Source organism: Salvelinus alpinus, chromosome 28, assembly GCF_045679555.1.
Source record: "Salvelinus alpinus chromosome 28, SLU_Salpinus.1, whole genome shotgun sequence".
NCBI lineage: Eukaryota > Metazoa > Chordata > Actinopteri > Salmoniformes > Salmonidae > Salvelinus > Salvelinus alpinus.
Genome location: NC_092113.1, coordinates 38,523,511 through 38,549,985, shown reverse-complemented (window position 1 = coordinate 38,549,985; position 26,475 = coordinate 38,523,511). Strand labels below are relative to the sequence as shown.

The 26,475-nt window shown below is 40.8% G+C and overlaps 1 protein-coding gene across 8 annotated transcripts in view; it reads left to right on the top strand.

Annotated features, from left to right (window-relative positions):
• LOC139557831 (myelin transcription factor 1-like) overlaps positions 1–26,257 on the top strand; it is a 59,934-nt gene extending 33,677 nt beyond the window's left edge. For 6 of the 8 annotated variants that reach the window (XM_071373062.1, XM_071373060.1, XM_071373068.1 and 3 more), the window contains 16 exons: positions 806–952; positions 7,184–7,274; positions 7,450–7,578; positions 9,083–9,297; positions 9,755–9,957; positions 13,322–13,558; positions 13,715–13,875; positions 14,346–14,408; positions 14,663–14,731; positions 14,992–15,054; positions 15,879–15,962; positions 16,633–16,854; positions 17,053–17,144; positions 18,391–18,494; positions 18,801–18,944; positions 19,163–26,257. In XM_071373062.1, the coding sequence (XP_071229163.1) occupies positions 806–952; positions 7,184–7,274; positions 7,450–7,578; positions 9,083–9,297; positions 9,755–9,957; positions 13,322–13,558; positions 13,715–13,875; positions 14,346–14,408; positions 14,663–14,731; positions 14,992–15,054; positions 15,879–15,962; positions 16,633–16,854; positions 17,053–17,144; positions 18,391–18,494; positions 18,801–18,944; positions 19,163–19,306 (2,168 nt within the window). In that variant the 3' untranslated portion in view covers positions 19,307–26,257. The remainder of the gene's footprint in view (positions 1–805; positions 953–7,183; positions 7,275–7,449; positions 7,579–9,082; positions 9,298–9,754; positions 9,958–13,321; positions 13,559–13,714; positions 13,876–14,345; positions 14,409–14,662; positions 14,732–14,991; positions 15,055–15,878; positions 15,963–16,632; positions 16,855–17,052; positions 17,145–18,390; positions 18,495–18,800; positions 18,945–19,162) is intronic. The other 2 variants (XM_071373061.1, XM_071373063.1) reach the window with 2 other exon arrangements.
• The last annotated feature ends 218 nt before the right edge of the window (positions 26,258–26,475 follow it).

Sequence of the window (26,475 nt, the reverse complement as noted above, 5' to 3'; positions counted from 1 at the left end):
TACATTATCAAATAGAAACAGACCACAGATACTCATCAGTGAGTCACCACAGAGTCGTGTTTAGGCCTTTAAACCCCTTTACTGAGATGAACTGGATCAAGTGAATTGGTTTCCATATTAGAGGGGAAATAGTGGGATTAAGATGGAGAGAGGGAGAGAGAGAGAGAGAGGGAGAGAGAGAGAGAGAGAGAGAGAGAGAGAGAGAGAGAGAGAGAGAGAGAGAGAGAGAGAGAGAGAGAGAGAGATGGAGAGAGAGAGAGAGATGGAGAGAGGGAGATGGAGAGAGAGAGAGACTCTATAATGAGATTGGTTCAGTGTTTATTAATGTGTTATTGTTTGGGCCTAGTTGTGTCCTGGCACCGTTCCCATTTGTCCTGCCTCTGACACTAACAGGCCGTGCCTAGTGGGGCAGCCTGTCCCCGTTCTACCCTCCTGTGGCGACGCTCATGTTCTGCCCGGCACTAATTAGAAGGCGCATGTCTCGTTAACATTCAATTTGGAGGCCAATAGAGCATCCCTTTCCCACCTCTTCCCTCTTTCTCCCTCCAGCATAGTAATAGTGAACAGGGCTCCTCAGTTCTCTACTGTATACAGTAATACTACCACTTACACAGTGTCCTTTTCACTCTTCAGTTTGACCAAATGAGTTCCCTGCTCCACACAGACAAATCATCCACAAGACTATATACAATGAATTGTATAATGTGTGCATTTTTTTTGTTTGATTCAATGTGTATTTCTTGTCGTGCGTTTGACAGTGCTTTCAGGCAGATGGTTAAGCAGCGGTATGTTGTGTATCTTCTAGCTGTCTCTACAGAGGGCAGCAGGCCAGAGAAGAGGGAGATCAAATGCCCCACCCCTGGCTGTGACGGGACTGGTCATGTTACTGGACTCTACCCCCACCACCGCAGCCTGTCTGGTTGTCCACACAAGGACAGGATCCCTCCTGAGAGTCAGTACCTATACCCTATACTCTATACCCTATACTCTATACCCTATAACAATACCTAGTAACCTATACCAATAACCTATACCCTATACCCAGTACACAATACCCAATACCCAGTAACCTATACCCAATACGCTATACCCTATACTCTATACCCTATAACAATACCTAGTAACCTATACCAATAACCTATACCCTATACCCAGTACACAATACCCAATACCCAGTAACCTATACCCAATACTCTATACCCTATACTCTATACCCTATAACAATACCTAGTAACCTATACCAATAACCTATACCCTATACCCAGTACACAATACCCTATACCCTATACTCTATACCCTATAACAATACCCAATACCCTATACCAATAGCCTATACCCAATACCCAATACCCTATACTCTATACCCTATAACAATACCTAGTAACCTATACCAATAACCTATACCCTATACCCAGTACACAATACCCTATACCCTAAACCCAATACCCAGTACCCTATACCAATACCCACTACCCTATACCAATAACCTATACCCAATACCCAATACCCTAATAAGCTATACCCAATACCATATAACCTATACACTATTCCCTGTACCCAATGCCAAATACCCTATACCAATACCCTATACCAATAACCTATACCCTATACCCAGTACACAATACCCTAAACCCAATACCAAATACCCTATACCAATACCCAATACCCAATACCCAGTAACTTATACCCAATACCATATAACCTATACACTATTCCCTGTACCCAATACCAAATACCCTATACCAAATACCCTATACCAAATACCCTATACCAATAACCTATACCAATACTCTATACCCAATACTCTATACCCTATAACCAATACCCAGTAACCTATACCAATAACCTATACCCTATACCCAGTACACAATACCCGGTACCCTATACCCAATACCCAGTACCCTATACCAATACCCTATACCAATAGCCTATACCCAATACCCAATACCCAATACCCAGTAACTTATACCAATAAGCTATACCCAATACCATATAACCTATACACTATTCCCAGTACCCAGTACCCAATACCCAATACCAAATACCCTATACCAATAACCAATACCAAATACCAAATACCCTATACCAATAACCTATACCAATACCATATACCCTATACCCTATACCAATACCCAATAACCTATTCCCAATACCCTATAACCATATAGCCCTATACCCAATATCATTTATCCTATACCCAATACTCTATACCCAATACCATATAACCTATACACTATTCCCAGTACCCAGTACCCAATACCCAATACCAAATACCCTATACCAATAACCAATACCAATACCCTATACCAATAACCTATACCAATACCATATACCCTATACCCTATACCAATACCCAATAACCTATTCCCAATACCCTATAACCATATAGCCCTATACCCAATATCATTTATCCTATACCCAATACTCTATACCCAATACCCTATACCCAATACCCTATATCCAGTACCCTATACTCTATACCCAATACTCTATATCCAGTGCTCTATACTCTATACCAAATACTCTATACTATATACCCAATAATCTATACCCTATACCAATACTCTATACCCTATACCAATACTCTATACCCTATACCCAATACTCTATACCCAATACCCTATACCCAATAGCATATACTCTATACCCTATACTCTATATCCAGTACTCTATACTCTATACCCAATACTCTATACCCAATACCCTATATCCAGTACCCTATACTCTATACCCAATACTCTATATCCAGTGCTCTATACTCTATACCAAATACTCTATACTCTATACCCAATACTCTATACCCTGTACCAATACTCTGTACCCTATACCAATACTCTATACCCTATACCCAATACTCTATACCCAATACCCTATACCCAATAGCATATACTCTATACCCTATACTCTATATCCAGTACTCTATACTCTATACCCAATACTCTATGCTCTATACCCAATACTCTATACCCAATACCCAATACTCTATACCCAATACCCAATACTCTATACCCAATACCATATACCCAATAGCCTATACTCTATACCCTATACTCTATATCCAGTACTCTATACTCGAAACCCAATACTCTATACCCAATACCCAATACTCTATACACAATACCCTATACGCTATACCCTATACCCAATACTCCATACCCTATACTCTATACTCTATACCAATACTCTATACCCAATACCCTATACTCTATACCCAATACCCAATACCATACCCCATAACCCGATACTCAATACTCAATACCCTATACCAATACTCTATACTCTATACCCAATACTCCATAACCCAATACCCAATAACCCAATACCCAATACTCTATACCCAATACTCTATACCAATATGCCTTAACCCAATACCCTATACCCGAAACCAATACCCTATACACCATACCATATACCCAATACCCCATACACCATACCATATACCCAATACCCTATACACCATACCATATACCCAATACCCTATACACCATACCATATACCCAATACCCTCTCCAAGTCACACAGGAAAAAACACATTCTTGTATGTGACAGATTAGAGAACGTGTTAATAATAATAATAATCTTAATAGTAATAATAATAATAAAAAAATAAAAAATAATAATATAGTAATAATAATAATATTAATAATAATCTTAATAGTAATAATAATAATATAATAATAATAATCTTAATAGTAATAATAATATAATAATAATAATCTTAATAGTAATAATAATAATATTATAATAATATAGCAATAATAATAATAATAATAATAATCTTAATAGTAATAATAATAATATTATAATAATATTATAATAATATAGTAATAATACTAATAGTAATAATAGTAATAATAATATAATAATAATAATATAACAGTAATATTACAATAATATAGTAATAATCTTAATAGTAATAATAATAATATAATAATAATAATCTTAATAGTAATAATAATAATATTATAATAATATAACAATAATAATAATAATAATAATAATCTTAATAGTAATAATAATAATATTATAATAATATTATAATAATATAGTAATAATACTAATAGTAATAATAGTAATAATAATATAATAATAATAATATAACAGTAATATTACAATAATATAGTAATAATACTAATAGTAATAATAATAATATAATAGTAATATTATAATAATATAGTAATAATCTTAATAGTAATAATAATAATATAATAGTACTATTATAATAATATAGTAATAATTGTAATAATACTAATAATATAATAGTAATATAATAGTAATAATAATAGTAATAATAATACAAACAGTAATAATTATAATAGTAATAATAATAATAATAGTAATAATTATAATAATAGTAATAATAATAACAGTAATAATAATAGTCATTATAATAATAATAATAATAATAATAATCTTAATAGTAATAATAATAATATTATAATAATATTATAATAATATAGTAATAATACTAATAGTAATAATAGTAATAATAATATAATAATAATAATATAACAGTAATATTACAATAATATAGTAATAATACTAATAGTAATAATAATAATATAATAGTAATATTATAATAATATAGTAATAATCTTAATAGTAATAATAATAATATAATAGTACTATTATAATAATATAGTAATAATTGTAATAATACTAATAATATAATAGTAATATAATAGTAATAATAATAGTAATAATAATACAAACAGTAATAATTATAATAGTAATAATAATAATAATAGTAATAATTATAATAATAGTAATAATAATAACAGTAATAATAATAGTCATTATAATAATAATAATAATAGTACTAATGATAATAGTAATGAAAATAATTGTAATAACAATAGTAACAATAGTAATTATAATAGTAGTAATAATAATAATAGTAATTTTTTTTAAATTTTTTTATTTCACCTTTATTTAACCAGGTAGGCAAATTGAGAACACGTTCTCATTTACAATTGCGACCTGGCCAAGATAAAGCAAAGCAGTTCGACACATACAACAACACATAGTTACACATGGAGTAAAACAAACATACAGTCAATAATACAGTGAAAAATAAGTCTATATACAATGTGAGCAAGTGAGGTGAGATAAGGGAGGTGAAGGCAAACAAAATATATAAAATATATATATAAATAAAAATATAAAAAAGGCCATGGTGGCGAAGTAAATACAATATAGTAAGTAAAAAAAACACTGGAATGGTTGGTTTGCAGTGGAAGAAAGTGTAAAGTAGAGATAGAAATAATGGGGTGCAAAGGAGCAAAATAAATAAATAAATACAGTAGGTAGGTAAAGAGGTAGTTGTTTGGGCTAAATTATAGATGGGCTATGTACAGGTGCAGTAATCTATGAGCTGCTCTGACAGCTGGTGCTTAAAGCTAGTGAGGGAGACAAGTGTTTCCAGTTTCAGAGATTTTTGTAGTTCGTTCCAGTCATTGGCAGCAGAGAACTGGAAGGAGAGGCGGCCAAAGGAAGAATTGGTTTTGGGGGTGACCAGAGAGATATACCTGCTGGAGCGCGTGCTACAGGTAGGTGCTGCTATGGTGACCAGCGAGCTGAGATAAGGGGGGACTTTACCTAGCAGGGTCTTGTAGATGACCTGGAGCCAGTGGGTTTGGCGACGAGTATGAAGCGAGGGCCAGCCAACGAGAGTGTACAGGTCGCAGTGGTGGGTAGTATATGGGGCTTTGGTGACAAAACGGATGGCACTGTGATAGACTGCATCCAATTTATTGAGTAGGGTTTTGGAGGCTATTTTGTAAATGACATCACCGAAGTCGAGGATTGGTAGGATGGTCAGTTTTACAAGGGTATGTTTGGCAGCATGAGTGAAGGATGCTTTGTTGCGGAATAGGAAGCCAATTCTAGATTTAACTTTGGATTGGAGATGTTTGATGTGAGTCTGGAAGGATAGTTTACAGTCTAACCAGACACCTAGGTATTTGTAGTTGTCCACATATTCTAAGTCAGAGCCGTCCAGAGTAGTGATGTTGGACAGGCGGGCAGGTGCAGGCAGCGATCGGTTGAAGAGCATGCATTTAGTTTTACTTGTATTTAAGAGCAATTGGAGGCCACGGAAGGAGAGCTGTACGGCATTGAAGCTCGCCTGGAGGGTTGTTAACACAGTGTCCAAAGAAGGGCCAGAAGTATACAAAATAGTGTCGTCTGCGTAGAGGTGGATCAGAGAATCACCAGCAGCAAGAGCGACATCATTGATGTATACAGAGAAGAGAGTCGGTCCAAGAATTGAACCCTGTGGCACCCCCATAGAGACTGCCAGAGGCCCGGACAACAGACCCTCCGATTTGACACACTGAACTCGATCAGAGAAGTAGTTGGTGAACCAGGCGAGGCAATCATTAGAGAAACCAAGGCTGTCGAGTCTGCCGATGAGGATGTGGTGATTGACAGAGTCAAAAGCCTTGGCCAGGTCAATGAATACGGCTGCACAGTACTGTTTCCTATCGATGGCGGTTAAGATATCGTTTATGACCTTGAGCGTGGCTGAGGTGCACCCATGACCAGCTCTGAAACCAGATTGCATAGCGGAGAAGGTATGGTGGGATTCGAAATGGTCGGTAATCTGTTTGTTGACTTGGCTTTCGAAGACCTTAGAAAGGCAAGGTAGGATAGATATAGGTCTGTAGCTGTTAGGGTCAAGAGTGTCCCCCCCTTTGAAGAGGGGGATAACCGCAGCTGCTTTCCAATCTTTGGGAATCTCAATAATAATAATAATATAATAATAATAGTAATAATATTAATAGTGATAATAATAGTAATAATATAATAATATAATAATAGTAATAATATAATAATAATAATAATAGTAATAATAATAATAGTAATAATATAATAATAATATAATAGTAATAATAGTAATAATATAATAATAATAATAGTAATAATATAATAATAATAATAATAGTAATAATATAATAATAATAATAGTAATAATATAATAATAATAATAATAGTAATAATATAATAATAATAGTAATAATATAATAATAATAATATAATAATAATAATAGTAATAATATAATAATAGTAATAATATAATAATAGTACTAATAATATACTAATAATATTATAATAATATAATAATAATATAATAAAAATGTGTAATAATCATAATATTCTCCTATGTATGTGTCCTCTCCAGTCCTGGCCATGCATGAGAACGTGCTGAAGTGTCCAACTCCAGGCTGCACTGGACAGGGTCATGTTAACAGCAACCGCAACACCCACCGCAGGTACTCTAGTGTGTGTGTGTGTGTGTGTGTGTGTGTGTGTGTCAGTCAGTATATGTTAATCTATATGAATGCATGTTCTGTATGTGTCACTCTAAATCAGTTTGATGTAGACATACATTGACAGCAGCCTGACTCCTCCCCAGCATTCACTCTCTCCTCTTATTGGTTATCCCAGTTTGTCAGGATGCCCCATCGCAGCCGCAGAGAAGCTGTCCAAGAGCCTCAACCTTGACAAGCAGCATCTCTCCCAGCCAGTCAGAGAGCACCTCAAAGAAAGTCCCAACAACAATGACCGAGTCCTGAGGTAATGATTGGTCACCTCTCTCTCTGTGTATCTCTCTCTCTCTCTGTATCTCTCGTTCTCTGTATCTCTCTCTCTCTCTCCCTGTCTCTCTCGCTATCTGCCTGTCTCTCTCCGTATCTCTCTAGTGGGTACAGGCAGTTCAGAGACTTCATACAGTATCTGCAGTAACCTTGACTGTTCAACACCACTTGTGTTGTTGTCAACTGCGAAACCCCGTGCGAAGTGTCAATCAGAACACCCCACTACTGCAATGATGTGTTTTTGTCATGTCATCCTGTTTACCCTCATCATGCCAAAATAATTATAATTACTGTTAACGACCAGACAGAGGTATTATGCTAAGTACATGCTCCTTTCTCGGTATTTTCATTAATAATGCCGCCCCGATAAGATAATTATGCGAGTTACAGGGCATTGCGAGGATAGGGGGAAATAATTGCTTTCCTTGAGGAACCTCGTCTGTGATCCGACAAAACAGACAAGCATTAAAACATTAAACCTTGTTTTTTTTTATCCATTGTCATTCAAATGAGCTGGTCTGTTATGTGTGCAGAGAACAAACCAGAGCTGGCTAAGCATTCCACATGATAACCTTTTTATAATGGAATCCACGTTGACTAAAAAGAGAGGGGGTATCCCAGTGATCAATGGGCAGAAAGCACACAGCTCAGTTCACCACTGTCTGTCTGTGAACACAACAGAAGCCATCTCCTCCCAGCCGGCCTGTCTGTCTGTGAACACAACAGAAGCCATCTCCTCCCAGCCTGCCTGTCTGTCTGTGAACACAACAGAAGCCATCTCCTCCCAGCCGGCCTGTCTGTCTGTGAACACAACAGAAGCCATCTCCTCCCAGCCTGCCTGTGTGTCTGTGAGCACAACAGAAGTCATCTCCTCCCAGCCTGCCTGTCTGTCTGTGAACACAACAGAAGCCATCTCCTCCCAGCCGGCCTGTGTGTCTGTGAGCCATGAGAGAGAGAGAGCCCGCTGTTTGAACCGTGATGTCATAGCCACTACCAGGGCAGCTCTGATAGGATGGCTTGTGACTACTGTCTGTGACCAGCGATATGGGGTTGTACATGGTGATAAGGAGAGGGAAAACAGTGGACTACACTATCCCCTCCCAGGACCCTCTCGTGTGTCAGTGGAGTTAACCCCAACAGGTCTGACCAAAGCCCTGGCACCCCATGAAAACTACAGGGTTTAAAGCTCATAAAGTCCATGCTCTACAATATGTCAATGTCCCCTCTGTTGATGAGAGCTTTTAATCCTGCTGCTCTCTCTCCTGAGATAATGACCTGCCCTGTGATTGGTCTCTCTCTCTCTCTCTCTTTCTCTCTCATTCTTTCTTTCTTTCTCTCTGTGTCTCTCTCTCTCTCTCTCTCTCTCTTTCTCTTTCTCTTTCTCTTTCTCTTTCTCTCTCTTTCTCTCTCGTTCTCTCTTTTTCTCTCTTTCTCTCTCTCTCTTTCTCACTCTCTTCCTCTCTCTCTTTCTCTCTCTCCTCTAGGCCCATGTGTTTTGTGAAGCAACTGGAGGTGCCTCATTATAGGCAGTACAGGCCCAACATGATACCCGCCACACCTCGTGCCAACCTGGCCAAGGAGCTGGAGAAGTACTCCAAGGTCTCCTTTGATTATGCAAGCTTCGACTGTCAGGTGTTTGGAAAGCGTGTACTTGCATCAAATATACCGACCAGCGAAACCTCACCCAAAGCCTTCAAATGTAAGGAAACGTGATGTTGTACTAATAGCCAAATATATTAAACCTATACATGCATACATATATACATACATATATACAGTACCAGTCAAAAGTTTGTACACACCTACTCATTCAAGGGTTTTTCTTTATTATTACTATTTTCTACATTGTAGAATAATAGTGAAGACATCAAAACTATGAAATAACACATATGGAAGCATGTAGTAACCAAAGAAGTGTTAAACAAATCAAAATATATTTTATATTTGAGATTCTTCAAAGTAGCCACCATTTGCCTTGATGACAGCTTTGTACACTCTTGGCATTCTCTCAACCAGCTTCACCAGGAATGCTTTTCCAACAGTCTTGAAGGAGTTCCCACATGTGCGAGTAGGTGTATCCAAACGTTTGACTGGTACTGTACATACAGACATACATACAGGACGAGATGATATATCTCTGTTTCTTTGCTCCTCAGCTAAAGTCTCGTCCCCAAAGTCTTCTTCTCCCAGCCTCAGCCTGCATGGGGGCTATGGAAAGACTGCCTCGTCTTCTGCCTACGACTACTCCCATGAAGCCCAGGCAGCCCACATGGCCGCTACAGCCATCCTCAACCTGTCCACGCGCTGCTGGGAGAGGCCTGAGAACCTGAGCACCAAGCACCAGGACCTAGCTAGCAAGGTAGGCCAGCGCCCCCCCCCCCGAACACATGCAGGGCTAGGTAGGACTACTGTATCTTTACTGCAGCTACACCTCGATCATGTATGTAATAAGATATACTGTACCTGGCCAGCAGAGTAGGCCTCCTATCACTATAGCAACCTCACCTCTATAACAACCATCACTAGGTCAGCAAGGCACTGTACTGTAGACCTCCTATCACTATAGCAACCTCACCACTATAACAACCTTCACTAGGTCAGCAAGGCACTGTACTGTAGACCTCCTATCACTATAGCAACCTCACCTCTATAACAACCATCACTAGGTCAGCAAGGCACTGTACTGTAGACCTCCTATCACTATAGCAACCTCACCTCTATAACAACCATCACTAGGTCAGCAAGGCACTGTACTGTAGGCCTCCTATCACTATAGCAACCTCACCTCTATAACAACCATCACTAGGTCAGCAAGGCACTGTACTGTAGGCCTCCTATCACTATAGAAACATCACCTCTATAACAACCATCACTAGGTCAGCAAGGCACTGTACTGTAGACTCCCTATCACTATAGCAACCTCACCTCTATAACAACCTTCACTAGATCAGCAAGGCACTGTACTGTAGACCTCCTATCACTATAGCAACCTCACCTCTATAACAACCATCACTAGGTCAGCAAGGCACTGTACTGTAGGCCTCCTATCACTATAGCAACCTCACCTCTATAACAACCTTCACTACTTATCACTATAGCAACCTCACCTCTATAACAACCTTCACTAGGTCAGCAAGGCACTGTACTGTAGACCTCCTATCACTATAGCAACCTCACCTCTATAACAACCATCACTAGGTCAGCAAGGCACTGTACTGTAGACCTCCTATCACTATAGCAACCTCACCTCTATAACAACCATCATTAGGTCAGCAAGGCACTGTACTGTAGACCTCCTATCACTATAGCAACCTCACCTCTATAACAACCATCACTAGATCAGCAAGGCACTGTACTGTAGACCTCCTATCACTATAGCAACCTCACCTATATAACAACCATCACTAGATCAGCAAGGCACTGTACTGTAGACCTCCTATCACTATAGCAACCTCACCTCTATAACAACCATCACTAGGTCAGCAAGACACTGTACTGTAGGCCTCCTATCACTATAGCAACCTCACCTCTATAACAACCTTCACTACCTATCACTATAGCAACCTCACCTCTATAACAACCTTCACTACCTATCACTATAGCAACGTCACCTCTATAACAACCATCACTAGGTCAGCAAGGCACTGTACTGTAGACCTCCTATCACTATAGCAACCTCACCTCTATAACAACCATCACTAGGTCAGCAAGGTACTGTACTGTAGACCTCCTATCACTATAGCAACCTCACCTCTATAACAACCATCACTAGGTCAGCAAGGCACTGTACTGTAGACCTCCTATCACTATAGCAACCTCACCTCTATAACAACCTTCACTAGATCAGCAAGGCACTGTACTGTAGACCTCCTATCACTATAGCAACCTCACCTCTATAACAACCATCACTAGATCAGCAAGGCACTGTACTGTATACCTCCTATCACTATAGCAACCTCACCTCTATAACAACCATCACTAGGTCAGCAAGGCACTGTACTGTAGACCTCCTATCACTATAGCAACCTCACCTCTATAACAACCTTCACTAGGTCAGCAAGGCACTGTACTGTAGGCCTCCTATCACTATAGCAACCTCACCTCTATAACAACCATCACTAGATCAGCAAGGCACTGTACTGTATACCTCCTATCACTATAGCAACCTCACCTCTATAACAACCTTCACTAGGTCAGCAAGGCACCAGAGTCTCTGGGTTCGCGCCCAGGCTCTGTCGCATCCGGCCACAACCGGGAGATCCGTGGGGCGACGCACAATTGGCATAGCGTCGTCCGGGTTAGGGAGGGTTTAGCCGGTAGGGAGGGTTTGGCCGGTAGGGATATCCTTGTCTCAGTATGTAAAAAAAAAAAAAAAAAAGTAATAAAAATGTATGCACTCTACTGTAAGTCGCTCTGGATAAGAGCGTCTGCTAAATGACTAAAATGTTTTAAAAAAATGTACAAATGTTTAAAAAAAATGTACAGTAGACCTCCCATCATCTTTAAGACGCCTTTTATATATATATATTTTTTTTGTTGAACCTTTATTTAACTTTATTTAACGTGGGCCCTGCTCTTTATAAATTCTAAAAAATAAATATTTTTGTAGACCACATTCAGTAACCCCGCTGACCACAGGTTGAAAACCGCTCTCCTTAGGTGGCATTAGTTAAAAGCAAGAGGATAATGTTGAGGTGCGGTTGCATCATCGTTCTCTCCTCTTGTTTTTTTATCCCTCCATCTTTTTCATGCTGTTGAATTTGGCCAGCTGCCAGTTCCATGTATTATGCTGCACCAGGTAGTCTTTTTTCATTATCTTCCGTCCGGATCGCTCTCTCTCTCTCTCTGTCTCTCTCTCTCTCTCTCTCTCTTTCTCTCTCTCTTTCTCTCTCTCTCTCTCTCTCTCTCTCTCTCTCTCTCTCTCTCTCTGTCTCTCTCTCTCTCTCTCTCTCTCTCTCTCTCTCTCTCTCTCTCTCTCTCTCTCTCTCTCTCTCTCTCTCTCTCTCTCTCTCTCTCTCTCTCTCTCTCTCTCTCTCTCTCTCTCTCTCTCTCTCTCTCTCTCTCTCTCTCTCTCTCTCTCTCTGTCTCTCTCTCTCTCTCTCTCTCTCTCTGTCTCTCTCTCTCTGTCTCTCTCTCTGTCTCTCTCTCTGTCTCTCTGTTCCTCCCTCCCTCCTCTTTTCCTCCCTCTCTGTCTATCTGTGCACAGGAGGTGTAATTGTAGCAGCACTCTCCCCCATATTGTGACTTTTTGCTTTTTGCCTTGGCAGGGAGAGTGACTGCTTCATCATTTTTCGATTTCCTGACATGGTGTTGGGGGGATAAAAGGAGAAGATGAATGGCCATAGCAGTTCAGTAGCACAGTGCTATCAGCCAGGGACCGTTCTGGGACCAGGGCCCGTTTCTCTCTCTCTCTCTCCCCACAGCCTCCGTGCAACGGCACACTGCTTTGATATCTCTGGCTCCTCTACAACCCATTTCATATTAACACTAAAGAGAAGGCCTGTTTCCCTGGTCCCCTCCTTTAGACGATCTGCCAAAACAAATGGTGCTTGAACAGCACTGTTGGCAGTGTTATGTCCATTGTACATTGGAGATTACAGACGTGTCTAACAGAGACAGGTGGTGCATCAAGATCACTGGGGATAGACTTGTATGTGATAGACTGTGGTGTGTCAATGTTAAGTGATTGTGATTGTCATCACCACTATCTTTGCCCTCTCCAGGACATCGGGTTGGATGAAAATGGCACTCTGGACCTGAGCATGAAGAAGCCCGTCAAACGAGAGGGTACCAGCCCTGAGTTGTGCTCCCCGGACCCTTCCTCCTCTTCCTCCCTGCACCATGGAGGCAGCAGTGGCATGACCTCGCCCCACACAGGCCACGCCTACAAACAGGAACACTGGGAGGAGCCTCTGGACTACACGAAACCCAACCGCCAGCGAGAGGAGGATGTAGAGGAGGTCTGTTCTCTACTATCTTCGTCGTCCTTCCTTTCCTCTTCTCCTCGTTAAGATCATGGAGGCTCGTTGCCATCTCTACACTCATGCCTAACAATTCAAATGTACCAAAGGATCGGATGTGTCCTCTAATCTTCTCATTTCCATTTGATTGCACAGCTGGAGCACCACACAGCGCGGTCGTTTGCCTCGTCCGACCCTGAGGACATGGACCTGATGCAGGACTACCCCCAGGAGAGGAAGTACCCTGGAGAGGTCACCACCCCAAACTTCAAGGTCCAGTTCCAACAACCCAAGGACTGCAAGAAAGATCTGCTCCTGTAAGTCAATGATCTATAGTCCTAGAAATAAAGATGTTATCTAGCACCAGAAAGGGTTCTTCGGCTGTCCCCATAGGGGAACCCTTTGAAGATCCTCTTTTGGTTCCAGGTAGAACCTTTTTGGCTTCCATGTAGAACCCTTTTGGGTTCTATGGGGACACCTGCAGAACCCTTTTGGAGCCCTTTCTTCTAAGACTTTGTCTATTCCCCCTGGAGGAGCGGCTGCACAAAGCATCCTTTTAGTCTACCACGTCTCTCTCTCCCTTTCCCCTGAGATACTGTCATTCACCATTCCTCTCCTCTCTCCTCTCTGTTCCCTTCCTCCCCTCTCTCCTCCTCTCCTCTACTCTCCGCCCCTCTCTTCTCTGTTCCTCTCTTCTCTCCTCTCTCCTCTCTTCTCCTTTCCTCTCCTCATATCCTCTCCTATCTCATCTCCTCTCCTTTCCTATCCTCTCTATTTTTGTCTCCAGGTGCCCCACTCCTGGCTGTGACGGCAGTGGCCACATCACTGGAAACTATGCATCCCATCGCAGGTATGGTATGCCCCTCTATATAGCACAGGCCCTGAATGATGTAGTCACACTGTATACAGGAAGCACGGTGGCTACCTACTGATTTAGACCAAGATTGCATCAATAATAGAACATTTTCCTTCATGGCTGTTTTCTATTTTCAAAATACTTTTCCAATGACCTTGAATTATATTCTATCTTTGATTTGACCTCCCTCACGCTTTCTCTTCTCTTTCTCTTCTCCCTCTCTTTCTCTCTCCTCTATCTCCCTTCAGTCTGTCTGGCTGTCCTCTTGCTGATAAGAGTCTTCGTTCCCTCATGGCGGCCCACTCTGCTGAGCTCAAGTATGTCCGTTTCCAACTGGGCTTTCCCCTTATTCAAGTCATTGGCTCAATGCTAAATTCTATTTCCTTCTATTTCTGCTGTTTTTACTGGGACTGCTAACGCTACTGTTGCTGCATCTGTCCTTGTAATTCTCCTGCCCCCATCTCCACTTAAAAAAACACTACTCCTACACCCTCACACACATCGGTTGCTATGGTGCAAGTGTAACGGTTCTATTTGTCGGTGCGCTGACATTTAACCCGTTCCCTTGATTTCCCAGGTGTCCCACTCCAGGATGTGATGGTTCAGGACATAACACTGGAAACTACGCCTCCCACAGAAGGTACAGAGCTCATCAGTGAACTACCAACCTAAGTCCACCATCCCTACCTACCTTCCATCTCATATGAGAAACAGTCGCAAAACGACCTTCTCTCTCCCTCCCTCTCCCTCTCCCTCTCCCTCTCCCTCTCTCTCTCCCTCCCTCCCTCTCCCTCTCCCTCTCTCTCTCCCTCTCCCTCTCCCTCTCTCTCTCCCTCCCTCTCCCTCTCCCTCTCCCTCTCCCTCTCCCTCTCCCTCTCCCTCTCTCTCTCCCTCCCTCCCTCTCCCTCTCCCTCTCTCTCTCCCTCTCCCTCTCCCTCTCTCTCTCCCTCCCTCCCTCTCCCTCTCCCTCTCTCTCTCCCTCTCCCTCTCCCTCTCTCCCTCTCCCTCCCTCTCTCTCCCTCTCCCTCTCCCTCTCTCTCTCCCTCCCTCTCCCTCTCCCTCTCCCTCTCCCTCTCCCTCTCCCTCTCTCTCTTTCTCTCTCACACACACAGACACACAAGGCCAGTGAAGCTTAGAAAGAGATCACGGTAGTTTCAGGCAGGACTCATACACCCAAACACAATTGTGAAAATTATTATTATTATTTTTGTTTTTTTATGTATATGCTTATGTTTTTTGGTTTTGTTTACTACTTTGTTGGATTTCAAATAGCTGTTTGGTTTCTTTTATTTTTTTATTTAAAAAAACATTGCACTTTCTTTCGGCATTCGAATCAAAACATTAAGATGCTTCCATATAATGTTCCATCCTTTTTGTCAAACAAAAACGTCACCACCATAACAGACGATTGTTCAAGGTGTTTTCCCACCCTTTTTTCATCGGCTTCATACTTTCTGTTTTCAGTTTGTCTGGGTGTCCGCGTGCCAAGAAAGGTGGATTAAAAACATCTCCCACCAAGGACGACAAGGAGGACTCCGAGCTCTTAAAGTTCGTACCACTAAAGAAAGCCACGGCCCTTTTTTCTTCCAATTAAGATATACGGTAAAAGTCACTTTCAAAAAGTTAAGGCAGTCACCCTGACCTCCGTGCAGAGGCAGGATGACCTGTCCCCAGTCTGTCTCCTAGAGATGACATCACACCTGCCTGAGACGCACTGCGCTGCCTGTGCTAACTCATAGTACTGTAGTTCATTGTAGTGTATTGCAGTGTAGATCACATGCCCCCCCCCCCAAAAAAAAATATATATATTACATCTCGCATTTCTCTAAAATTGTCGTCAACTCTAAATGTTTGTTGACGACAGCCAATAAAAGACCTTGGCGTCTGTGTTTGTTGAATGTGCTTGCTTGGTTATGAAACCACAACATGATGCCATGCAACAGGTAGAGTACCTATAGTGGGGTACCTATAATGTCAAACCTACGGCGGAGAAGTAACACTTTGTTTTTTAATCTGCCATGTTTTTGGACCCATAATGAAATAGTACTAGCTACTGTAATGGCAGTCTTACATATATGTACTAAATATATGACATTATGTTACAACTATATGTATCGTTCACCTTGTGCTTTCCATCCCATCTCTCTCTATGAGTCTCATATCTATAGATATACTAACGTTACACCTCCCTCTCTTCCCCTCCCTCTCTCCCCTACAGATGCCCCGTGCCTGGCTGTGACAGCCTGGGTCACATCAGTGGGAAGTACGCCACTCATCGCAGTGCCTATGGGTGCCCGCTGGCTGCCCGCAGGCAGAAGGAGGGGCTGCTCAACGGTAACCCTTTCTCCTGGAAGGCCTTCAAGACGGAGGCCCCCAACTGCCCCACCCCCGGCTGTGATGGATCAGGACACGCCAACGGCAGCTTCCTCACACACCGCAGGTACGGACCAATCACAACACAGAACGCAGGGCAGCTTCCTCACACACCGCAGGTACGGACCAATCACAACACAGAACACAGGGCAGCTGACAGACAAATGATTACCACTGATTGCGTTACAATTGTAAATGTATCATTGTGTGGTTCATTCATGGTTTTAAATACTCAACTTGATGAAATTGTTCTTTCTGTTTGTAGTCTCTCTGGCTGTCCCAGAGCCTCCTTTGCCAGAAAGAAAGCCAAGATCCCTGGAGATGAATTCCTGAGCACCAAGTTCAGGGCCAGCGACGGTAAAAGCACAACTGAATAGGGAATACCTTTATGTGACAGTCAATGTCTAGCCAATACCCAGCTAGCACATTTAGTTGGAAGTTGTGGGAACGTATGCTTTTGGTTTTACATTGGTTGTGGGAACGAAGTCATACATTAATCTGAATGTTGTTGTTTTTTGCGTTCTGAGAAAATAAGTGAACATTTCCTATGTTCTGGGAACGTTTATCTTTGGTAGCAGAGAGGTTCTGAGAACATTTTACTCTGGTTCCTTAAAAGTTTTTCAGGGAGGTTTTATCAATTATAAGTTATTTAGAGATTTTTAAATAACTTCCTTAAAACGTTCACTGAATGTTTCATTAAGACTTTTATAATAACACTGCTAGCTTATTTTGGGGTTAACTTTTTTTTCTTCTCCAGGCACAGATAGGACCGATGATGTATATAAACTCTGGATTGCTGATGCTACTGTAGGTATTGGCCATTGAGAGGCTTTGAAACCACTGGTCGGCCATATTGGTACTCCTCAGTAGGAGCAGTCCTTCAAAGGAATGAATGGAATTCTACAGACCCCGTTTTTAAAGGAAATAAGCACTCATTAAGATCAGGTGTGGTCAATTAGTGGGCGAGGCCAACACACCTGAACACACTTAGCAAGAGTGAGGATAGAAAGAGTTTTGTTGATTCTGCGACAGGAATGTATATGTTTTTAAATAATATTCTTAGAACTTTCTATGAACGTTACTAAAGTTTTTTTGTGGTTTTTATGGAAACAATTTGAGAACAGTACTTTAAATAGAACCATGAGGGAACGGTACGCTGAAGTACTCAAATTCACAAAGGAGAACGTTGTTTCTTAACGTTCCCTGAACTATTTGAGAACATTCCCAATGTCAAACCAGTTGCAGAACGTTCCTAAAACATTACCAACGTGTTAATTAAACGTCACCATATTTGAACTTTTAGGAAACGTTCTGTTCAAGTAATGAAATATCAAGAAAATATAAATGATAAATAAATATAAAGTTCCTTATACGTCCTGAGAATGTTCCAAAGCCAAGCAACTATCCTGCACCATTCCCAAAAAGTTGTGGGAAGGTTGTATGTAAAATAACCATAGGACAACCACGCTCTCGCCAAGCTTTAAGAAACATATGGTTCTCACTACATTATGTGCTAGCTGGGTACAGTTTATCAAACGAGGATGGCCCATTTCTCCTGTCCCCTCTTATGCATCTCAATCATCTCTTCCCTTCCATCCTGTAGTTCTGAACAATGACGAGGACATCAAGCAACTCAACAAGGAGATCAATGAGCTCAATGAGACCAACAACGAGATGGAGACAGACATGGTGAACCTGCAAACACAGGTGTGTGTGTGTGTGTGTGTGTGTGTGTGTGTGTGTGTGTGTGTGTGTGTGTGTGTGTGTGTGTGTGTGTGTGTGTGTGTGTGTGTGTGTGTGTGTGTGTGTGCGTGCGTGCGTGCGTGCGTGCGTGCGTGCGTGCGTGCGTGCGTGCGCGCGCGCGTGCGCACGTGTGTGTGTGCGCGCGCACGTGTGTGTGAACGCTCATGTTTTAAAACCTCATACCCCCTACATTGTGATTTATTGTAAAATGCCTGAGCTCAAGTAAATGTATATACTGTACGTGTAAATAACTGTTGTGCTGTGGTGCAGATCTCATCCATGGAGAAGAACCTGAAGAACATTGAGGTGGAGAACAAGCTGATTGAGGAGCAGAACGAGACGCTCTTCATGGAGCTATCTGGCCTCAGCCACGCCCTGATCCGCAGCCTGGCCAACATACGCATCCCACACATGGTGAGTTATAGGCAATTTATATACAGTTACATACAGTACTGATAAAGCTGTGGCCCGAGTCTCGAACATGCAGACACACACTAATACACACACTGAACAGAAACTAACACAAACACACTAACACACTAACACAAACACAAACACACTAACACAAACACACTAACACAAACACACTAACACATTAACACAAACAAAATCCCTTGTTTTTCGCATCACAGCAGGAGCCAATCACTGAGCAGAATTTCGACAGATACGTGAGCACCCTGACTGACATGTACACCAACAAGGAGTGCTTCCAGAACCCAGAGAACAAGGCGCTTCTGGAGAGCATCAACAAGGCTGTGAAGAGCATCAAGGTGTGAAAACCTCCACGAGGAAGAAGAGTGAAAACATGTAAAAGGAGAGAGATGGCGTCAAGAGACTAGAGTATATTTAAAGAGAATACGAATACAAAAAGGGCATTCAGGTTTTATAAACGGCAACTTAAATTAAACCCAGGGAGCATTCTGAAAAGAAGAAAACGTAACTAGGACCAAAATCCAAACATGCTGCTGCTGGGATCGGAAGGAGGAAGTGGAACGGAACCAAATCCTTCGGTTTGAATTGATGAACAAAATATATATCTGGGGTTTTGTTTCTTTGTTTTATGTCACCTTCATGTATGTCCTGTTTTGGAGGCATCTCTGTTTTGGAGGCATCTCTGTTTTGGAGGCATCTCTGTTTTGGAGGCATCTCTGTTTTGGAGGCATCTTTGTTTTGGAGGCAACTCTGTTTTGGAGGCATCTCTGTTTTGGAGGCATCTTTGTTTTGGAGGCATCTCTGTTTTGGAGGCATCTCTGTTTTGGAGGCATCTCTGTTTTGGAGGCATCTTTGTTTTGGAGGCATCTTTGTTTTGGAGGCATCTTTGTTTTGGAGGCATCTCTGTTTTGGAGGCATCTCTGTTTTGGAGGCATCTCTGTTTTGGAGGCATCTGTGTTTTGGAGGCATCTGTGTTTTGGAGGCATCTCTGTTTTGGAGGCATCTCTGTTTTGGAGGGATCTCTGTTTTGGAGGCATCTCTGTTTTGGAGGCATCTGTGTTTTGGAGGCATCTGTGTTTCGGAGGCATCTCTGTTTTAGAGGCATCTCTGTTTTGGAGTTATCTTTTTGACTGTCCCAATTCATACTGTAATTCAAGCTTTAGTTCAGCAACAATTTGGAGAAGAAAGAGAGAAAGAAGGAAGGATGGAAGTAGTGGTATGATGCCAGATAAGACAGAGGGTATGACCTGCCGACATGAGGTGAAGAAAACCCACTGGACAACTGTCCACATTGTGTCCCAGAGAAGTCACGAAGGCTTCAGAAATGTTGTTCTGGCGCAGGATAAGGCGAGAGTGCTTGTGTATGACTGGGTAGTGTGTGATACTGAGCACTGCAGCACTCCTGTCGAGTAGAAGTGAATGGAGAATCCCTGAACTCTGGGTTCTTCTTGAGCAATGGTTCATGTGCTTCTTGAGCAATGGTTCATGTGCTTCTTGAGCAATGGTTCATGTGCTTCTTAAGCAATGGTTCATGTGCTTAGTGCTGTTACTGCAGCAAGATGTCAACACGGCTCCATGTCTTGTCTCAATTCAGAGGAAAACAGCTCTTCAAGCGAAGATTAAGTCACAAATCACTGGTTTCCTCTTCTGAAAATCAACAACCTTGTCTATACATCTGATGGAAGATCTGAGAGCAACAGATGCAGCCTCCTTTCTTTGAACTGAATGAGGATGGTAATAGAGTGCACACTTGTCTATTCCTGTTAGTTTGTGGTACAATATTTATTGTTATATAAATTATTTAAATTTGTGAATGCGCAAATTGTAATGTATTGTCATTTTATGTGTATTTATTTGATTTGGTCTATTTATTAATTTTTTTTACATTTATATTTAGTAAATCAAAAAATGCAACCCTGCTGGTCTATCATGACCATAAAGATTTAAAATAGGGAGTCTTCTACATCAATATTTAAAAAGCTATATAGACAACTGTCCACACTTGATTATTTTATATATCTTATTTTATTTTAAATAATTTGTAAACATTTTTAATTACAAATATTTTATAACTGACAATGTTTTGATAATTTTATAAAAGTTTTCTCCTTCATTTATGTTATTTCCTTTATCTGTAAAGTATCTTCAGATACCCACGGCTTAAAAAGAAAGTATGTATTTACTATTTATTTAATATTAAATATTGATATGATTGTATATTTATTTTGTTATTTATGTGTGTGTTGTGATGGCTGAGTATCAGTAGTCTTAAAGTCCATTGCTAATATTTAAATTAAATAAAAAACCATGCTCAGAAAGAATAAATAGAATATTGTTTGATTACTTAGGCTTTCCTGGATATACCAGCATTTGTAAAAGCAAAATAACCAACGAAAGCAATCACTGTTCTGTTGGTGTCAGTTGCTTTGTGTCATCGATGATTTATTTGCTTTTTGTCAGGAAAAATAAGACCAAGAAAATAGACAGATATAAGGATCAAATGTTACCTCTCCAAGCGCTTTGTAGCGGCCAACACTGGCTTACCCAAAACATCTTTAATGTACTATAGATGTTTTAATGCCTTTTGATAAATTATTTTTCTCTTTTCATTATTTTTCTCAATGTGTTGAGCAGAAGCTCCATAGAGCTCTGTTCCAGAGTGTTCCATCTAGACTGGATGTCTGGGTCTAAAACACTTAAAGGACATCTTCAAGGAAAAACTAAACCATCAAGGAGGATGACCTCTTTGACAATTTATATCACATCCACTTCTACGCCCTTGTAGCCTTATTCTAGATGACATTTGTTGATGCACAAAGTGCCACTACCACTCAGTTTCTTTCCTGATTCTTTGCATTCTGCAATGTACGATGTCTGGTCACATGACATGACCAGGGCGTCACATGACATGACCAGGGCGTCACATGACATGACCAGGGCGTCACATGACATGACCAGGGCGTCACATGACATGACCAGGGCATCACATGACATGACCAGGACGTCACATGACATGACCGAGAGTTGGGATTGTTTCAGATGCCTTTATTTCTTTGCCAAGATGGCCATAAGTACACTATATATACATTCTGTAGAAATAGAGTTTAAAATGCTATATATATATATATATATGAATAGAAACATACATATATTTTTCCAGTGTAATTGTTGACTATTTTTCTCTTGTATTAGCTTATCAAAGGAACAGTAGTTGTCTGAGAGTTGTGACGACTAGAGGTGGTTATGACTGTGGTTTTAAAGATACTCAACAAAACTGTCATTGTTTTTTAGGTTTCCTTTTCTTCTCTATCCTTGATCCAAACATGATGATAATAATAATAATAATAATAATACATGGGACTTATATAGTGCTTTTTCAAGGACCCAAAGTCGACATGTTGTAAATGCTAATGTCTGTTGTAATGAATCTGAAATGAGTGTCGTTTTAACTAAATGGTTGGCTCTTTGTTCAAGTGTCCTGTGAGTGAGTTCATGTATAGAGGACTCTTCATGGTGGTCACATTGGCTCTGTATTGTGCAGTACTGTGTCGTTATGATAAGGTTATGATCATGTCAGCCCACTGAGAGGAGTTTTTAACGGATCGCAACGTTAAAAAGCCAATAGGGAAAGTGTAGTATTTGCTCTGAGTGATCTGTTGCAGCTAGTGGGAGACCCTGTGATAATATGATGAGGTAGCCTAGTTGGAGACCCTGTGATAATATGATGAGGTAACCTAGTGGGAGACCCTGTGATAATATGATGAGGTAGCCTAGTGGGAGACCCTGTGATAATATGATGAGGTAGCCTAGTGGGAGACCCTGTGATAATATGATGAGGTAGCCCAGTGGGAGACCCTGTGATAATATGATGAGGTAGCCTAGTGGGAGACCCTGTGATAATATGATGAGGTAGCCTAGTGGGAGACCCTGTGATAATATGATGAGGTAACCTAGTGGGAGACCCTGTGATAATATGATGAGGTAGCCCAGTGGGAGACCCTGTGATAATATGATGAGGTAGCCTAGTGGGAGACCCTGTGATAATATGATGAGGTAGCCTAGTGGGAGACCCTGTGATAATATGATGAGGTAGCCTAGTGGGAGACCCTGTGATAATATGATGAGGTAGCCTAGTGGGAGACCCTGTGATAATATGATGAGGTAGCCCAGTGGGAGACCCTGTGATAATATGATGAGGTAACCTAGTGGGAGACCCTGTGATAATATGATGAGGTAGCCTAGTGGGAGACCCTGTGATAATATGACGAGGTAACCTAGTGGGAGACCCTGTGATAATATGATGAGGTAGCCCAGTGGGAGACCCTGTGATAATATGATGAGGTAGCCTAGTGGGAGACCCTGTGATAATATGATGAGGTAGCCCAGTGGGAGACCCTGTGATAATATGATGAGGTAACCTAGTGGGAGACCCTGTGATAATATGATGAGGTAGCCTAGTGGGAGACCCTGTGATAATATGATGAGGTAGCCCAGTGGGAGACCCTGTGATAATATGATGAGGTAGCCTAGTGGTCATGGATGGTGTAATTAGCTTTTAGCCAGTGTAACGAAACTCTCTTCGGCACTTTCTTAAAAACCATTGAAAATGCGAGCATTTGAGTATGGACTTTTTAGAACACACCGGGTTATGGTCACTAGCAAAGTAGCGGTATTCACCCCAGCAGAAGAAACAAAGAACTGCGTATTTTACCTGTTTTGTTATATATAATGTCAATCTAAACACTGATATATGTAGAATGCCCTTTGCATCAGTGTCGGGGGTTGATTCAATTGATGCTATCAGGTTTTTATACATGCCAGTAATACTTTTCAGACCAAACATTTTGTCCCACCCATCTATTATTTTTATAGACGGGAAACAGAGTTTGGCTCGCAGGTTACTGGAAAGAACGGACTAAATCTGCATAATAATACGATACTAGGGCATTAGCCAAAGCTTGCGGCAATAGCAGGGATTGGATCAAGCCCTCCAAGTGAAAAGAGAGGAACGTGTGGGAGTGGAGATTGATTTGCAGCATTAGAGGTCTCCCTCTTGGTTTGGAAGAAGTGTTTGTTGCATAAATATGTGTCCATTACTCAGAATGTCAAAACCTTTTAATGGCTTCTCCCTTTCTGTATTGTGTAACCTTTACTCAGGAAGGAGTTCTTGATGCATTTAGTTAAGAAAGTAGCTTATTCTTCGTCCTCCCTTTAATGCATGAGCATACAACACTACGAGAGTATTAAGGTTGTGAGTATTATCGTATCTTATTTGATATGGCATGACCCCTTTTAAACTAGTTGAACAAGCACTGAGATACTGAGATTAAAATAGCAAAATGACAGTCCAACACATTTATAAAGATAGGTACAGAACTCAATGTAATCAAGAGTGTTAACAACGACAGCTTGTCCATTTTGATAGTGAGTGATGGACATATTCTTCATATAAGGAGTCGATGTCTTCTGTATTTGGTAATGGTTCAATATTTTCTAAATGGTCGATTGTGATGGGATAGAAGCACTGAAGCTGGACTGTGTCCCATAGGCACTGACTAGGGTGTTTGACTGGTCGGTAAAATACATGGTCACGTTACTCCAAGCAAGGTAATGCTGTGTTGACACTACGTTTGACTAAATGGATGATAACGTTCATGTCTGCGGATGAAACGTGATGGAGGAACATGGGATGACATATTGTACCATGGTATGTGATTGTACCACGGCATGTGATTGTACCACGGCATGTGATTGTAACACGGCATGTGAAACTATCCATTTCAGTTGATAGTTGTGAATGATGTGGTCTCATGTAGTGGTTGTGAAAGCACAGTGTTGCATATGAAAGCACAGTGTGTCTGTTTGCTCTGAGAAACAATGATCACATACCTGTGAATCTCCCTGGATAATGGTACATCTAAAGAAAAAAAAATATCAATGACCTAATATGTCAGTCTGTGATAGGCCAGGATACACAGAGATCCTTCTCTTTCCTGGCCTCCTCCACCTGTTAAAGGGAGGACAGGCAGGGCCACAGTCGAGTACCCTGTGAACACGAGGGAAGATAGCCCAAAGTTCCCTATTCCGAGCTAGGTGCTGTACACATCTGGAGGCCCCTGAGAATGGTCCCCTGATTCTGTTCTCTTCAGGGAAAGACAAAGGAGGGACCCAATCATTAGGTGCCTATACTTCAAAACATTCTCATCCAATTCAGAAACTCAAAAATGTAAAAAAAAAAAAGAAAGAAAAAAAGAAAGAAATGGAAGTAGATCACATGAAAGGCAGAAAGGCATGTCTAGTAGAATGGTATAACATGTTATTGAGCTAATCGAACCAAACTCCCTCTGTAGGTACTGTAGCTTAAAGCTGTGTGCTTTTATCATGTGTGCCTTTCTCGCTCCACTCATTGCAGGCAAAGGTATGTTTACATTTGAAGAAGCTGGCTCAAATCCTGCTCAGGAGGTTGGCAGGGGTGAAGACGCCTTTTTCAGAGGATAAGGGAGGGTTGGGGGGCTATTCTTTAAAAAGCTGATTAAATATGTCTTTGACAGGCAGGCAGGCAGAAGATACTACTACTGTTGCCGTGGTGACACATTCATGCTGTTACAGAGACACAAAACATCAATATGTTATAATGGTAAAGAAACTGTGACCTAATTGCGTTGATTCAGGTACCGAACTGCATGGACAGTTTCTGTGAAGGAAAACTCAAATGAAAATAAACTTTATTATAGATAATGTGTAGGGTATTATTTTTTAAACAAGTTGAAGCCTCTGTACATATTTGTATTAAAGAACAGTGTTATTGTTGTTGTATTAAAGAAAAGTTAAAAAAATAAAAAAATAAAAAAAAGTACATAGAGTTAGTGACAAAATGCTCAGCCAAGGGTTGTCCTGCCAGCCCATTTTTACAGAGATGAGCTATTTCTACTGGCCATTTTCTAGCCATTCATATTATTAATATCCTTTTGGAAATTTCAAACTTCCAAAATTACAAGCACTTCCACAATGATAGATAGTAAGGATTGTTGTTACTTTTGTAGAGGTGGTTGTTCCTCTGCTACCATGTTGTTGTAAATCAGGACAACCCTTGGCTGTGTGTTCTCTGGGTCTCCTGTTATCTTTTGGAAGTTAACTCTGTAGTTGGGCTGAAATTGTGACTCTGTGTTTGTTCCCATGTTCCTGTGTCAGTGTCATAAACTAGAGAAGTGATGTCAGTTATTGTGGGCGTATCAACCATTTGAATGTTATCAATAAAAAAATAAAAAAACATGAATAAAGAATTATAGACAATAGTATCTGTCGCTTTCATTTATTAGTGTGTGTGTGTGTGTGTGTGTGTGTGTGTGTGTGTGTGTGTGTGTGTGTGTGTGTGTGTGTGTGTGTGTGTGTGTGTGTGTGTGTGTGTGTGTGTGTGTGTGTGTGTGTGTGTGTGTTTGGTTTGGTTTCACTATTCTTGTGGGGACCAGAAGTCCGTCTTCACACGAATAGTAAAACAAGAAAAATTCAGACA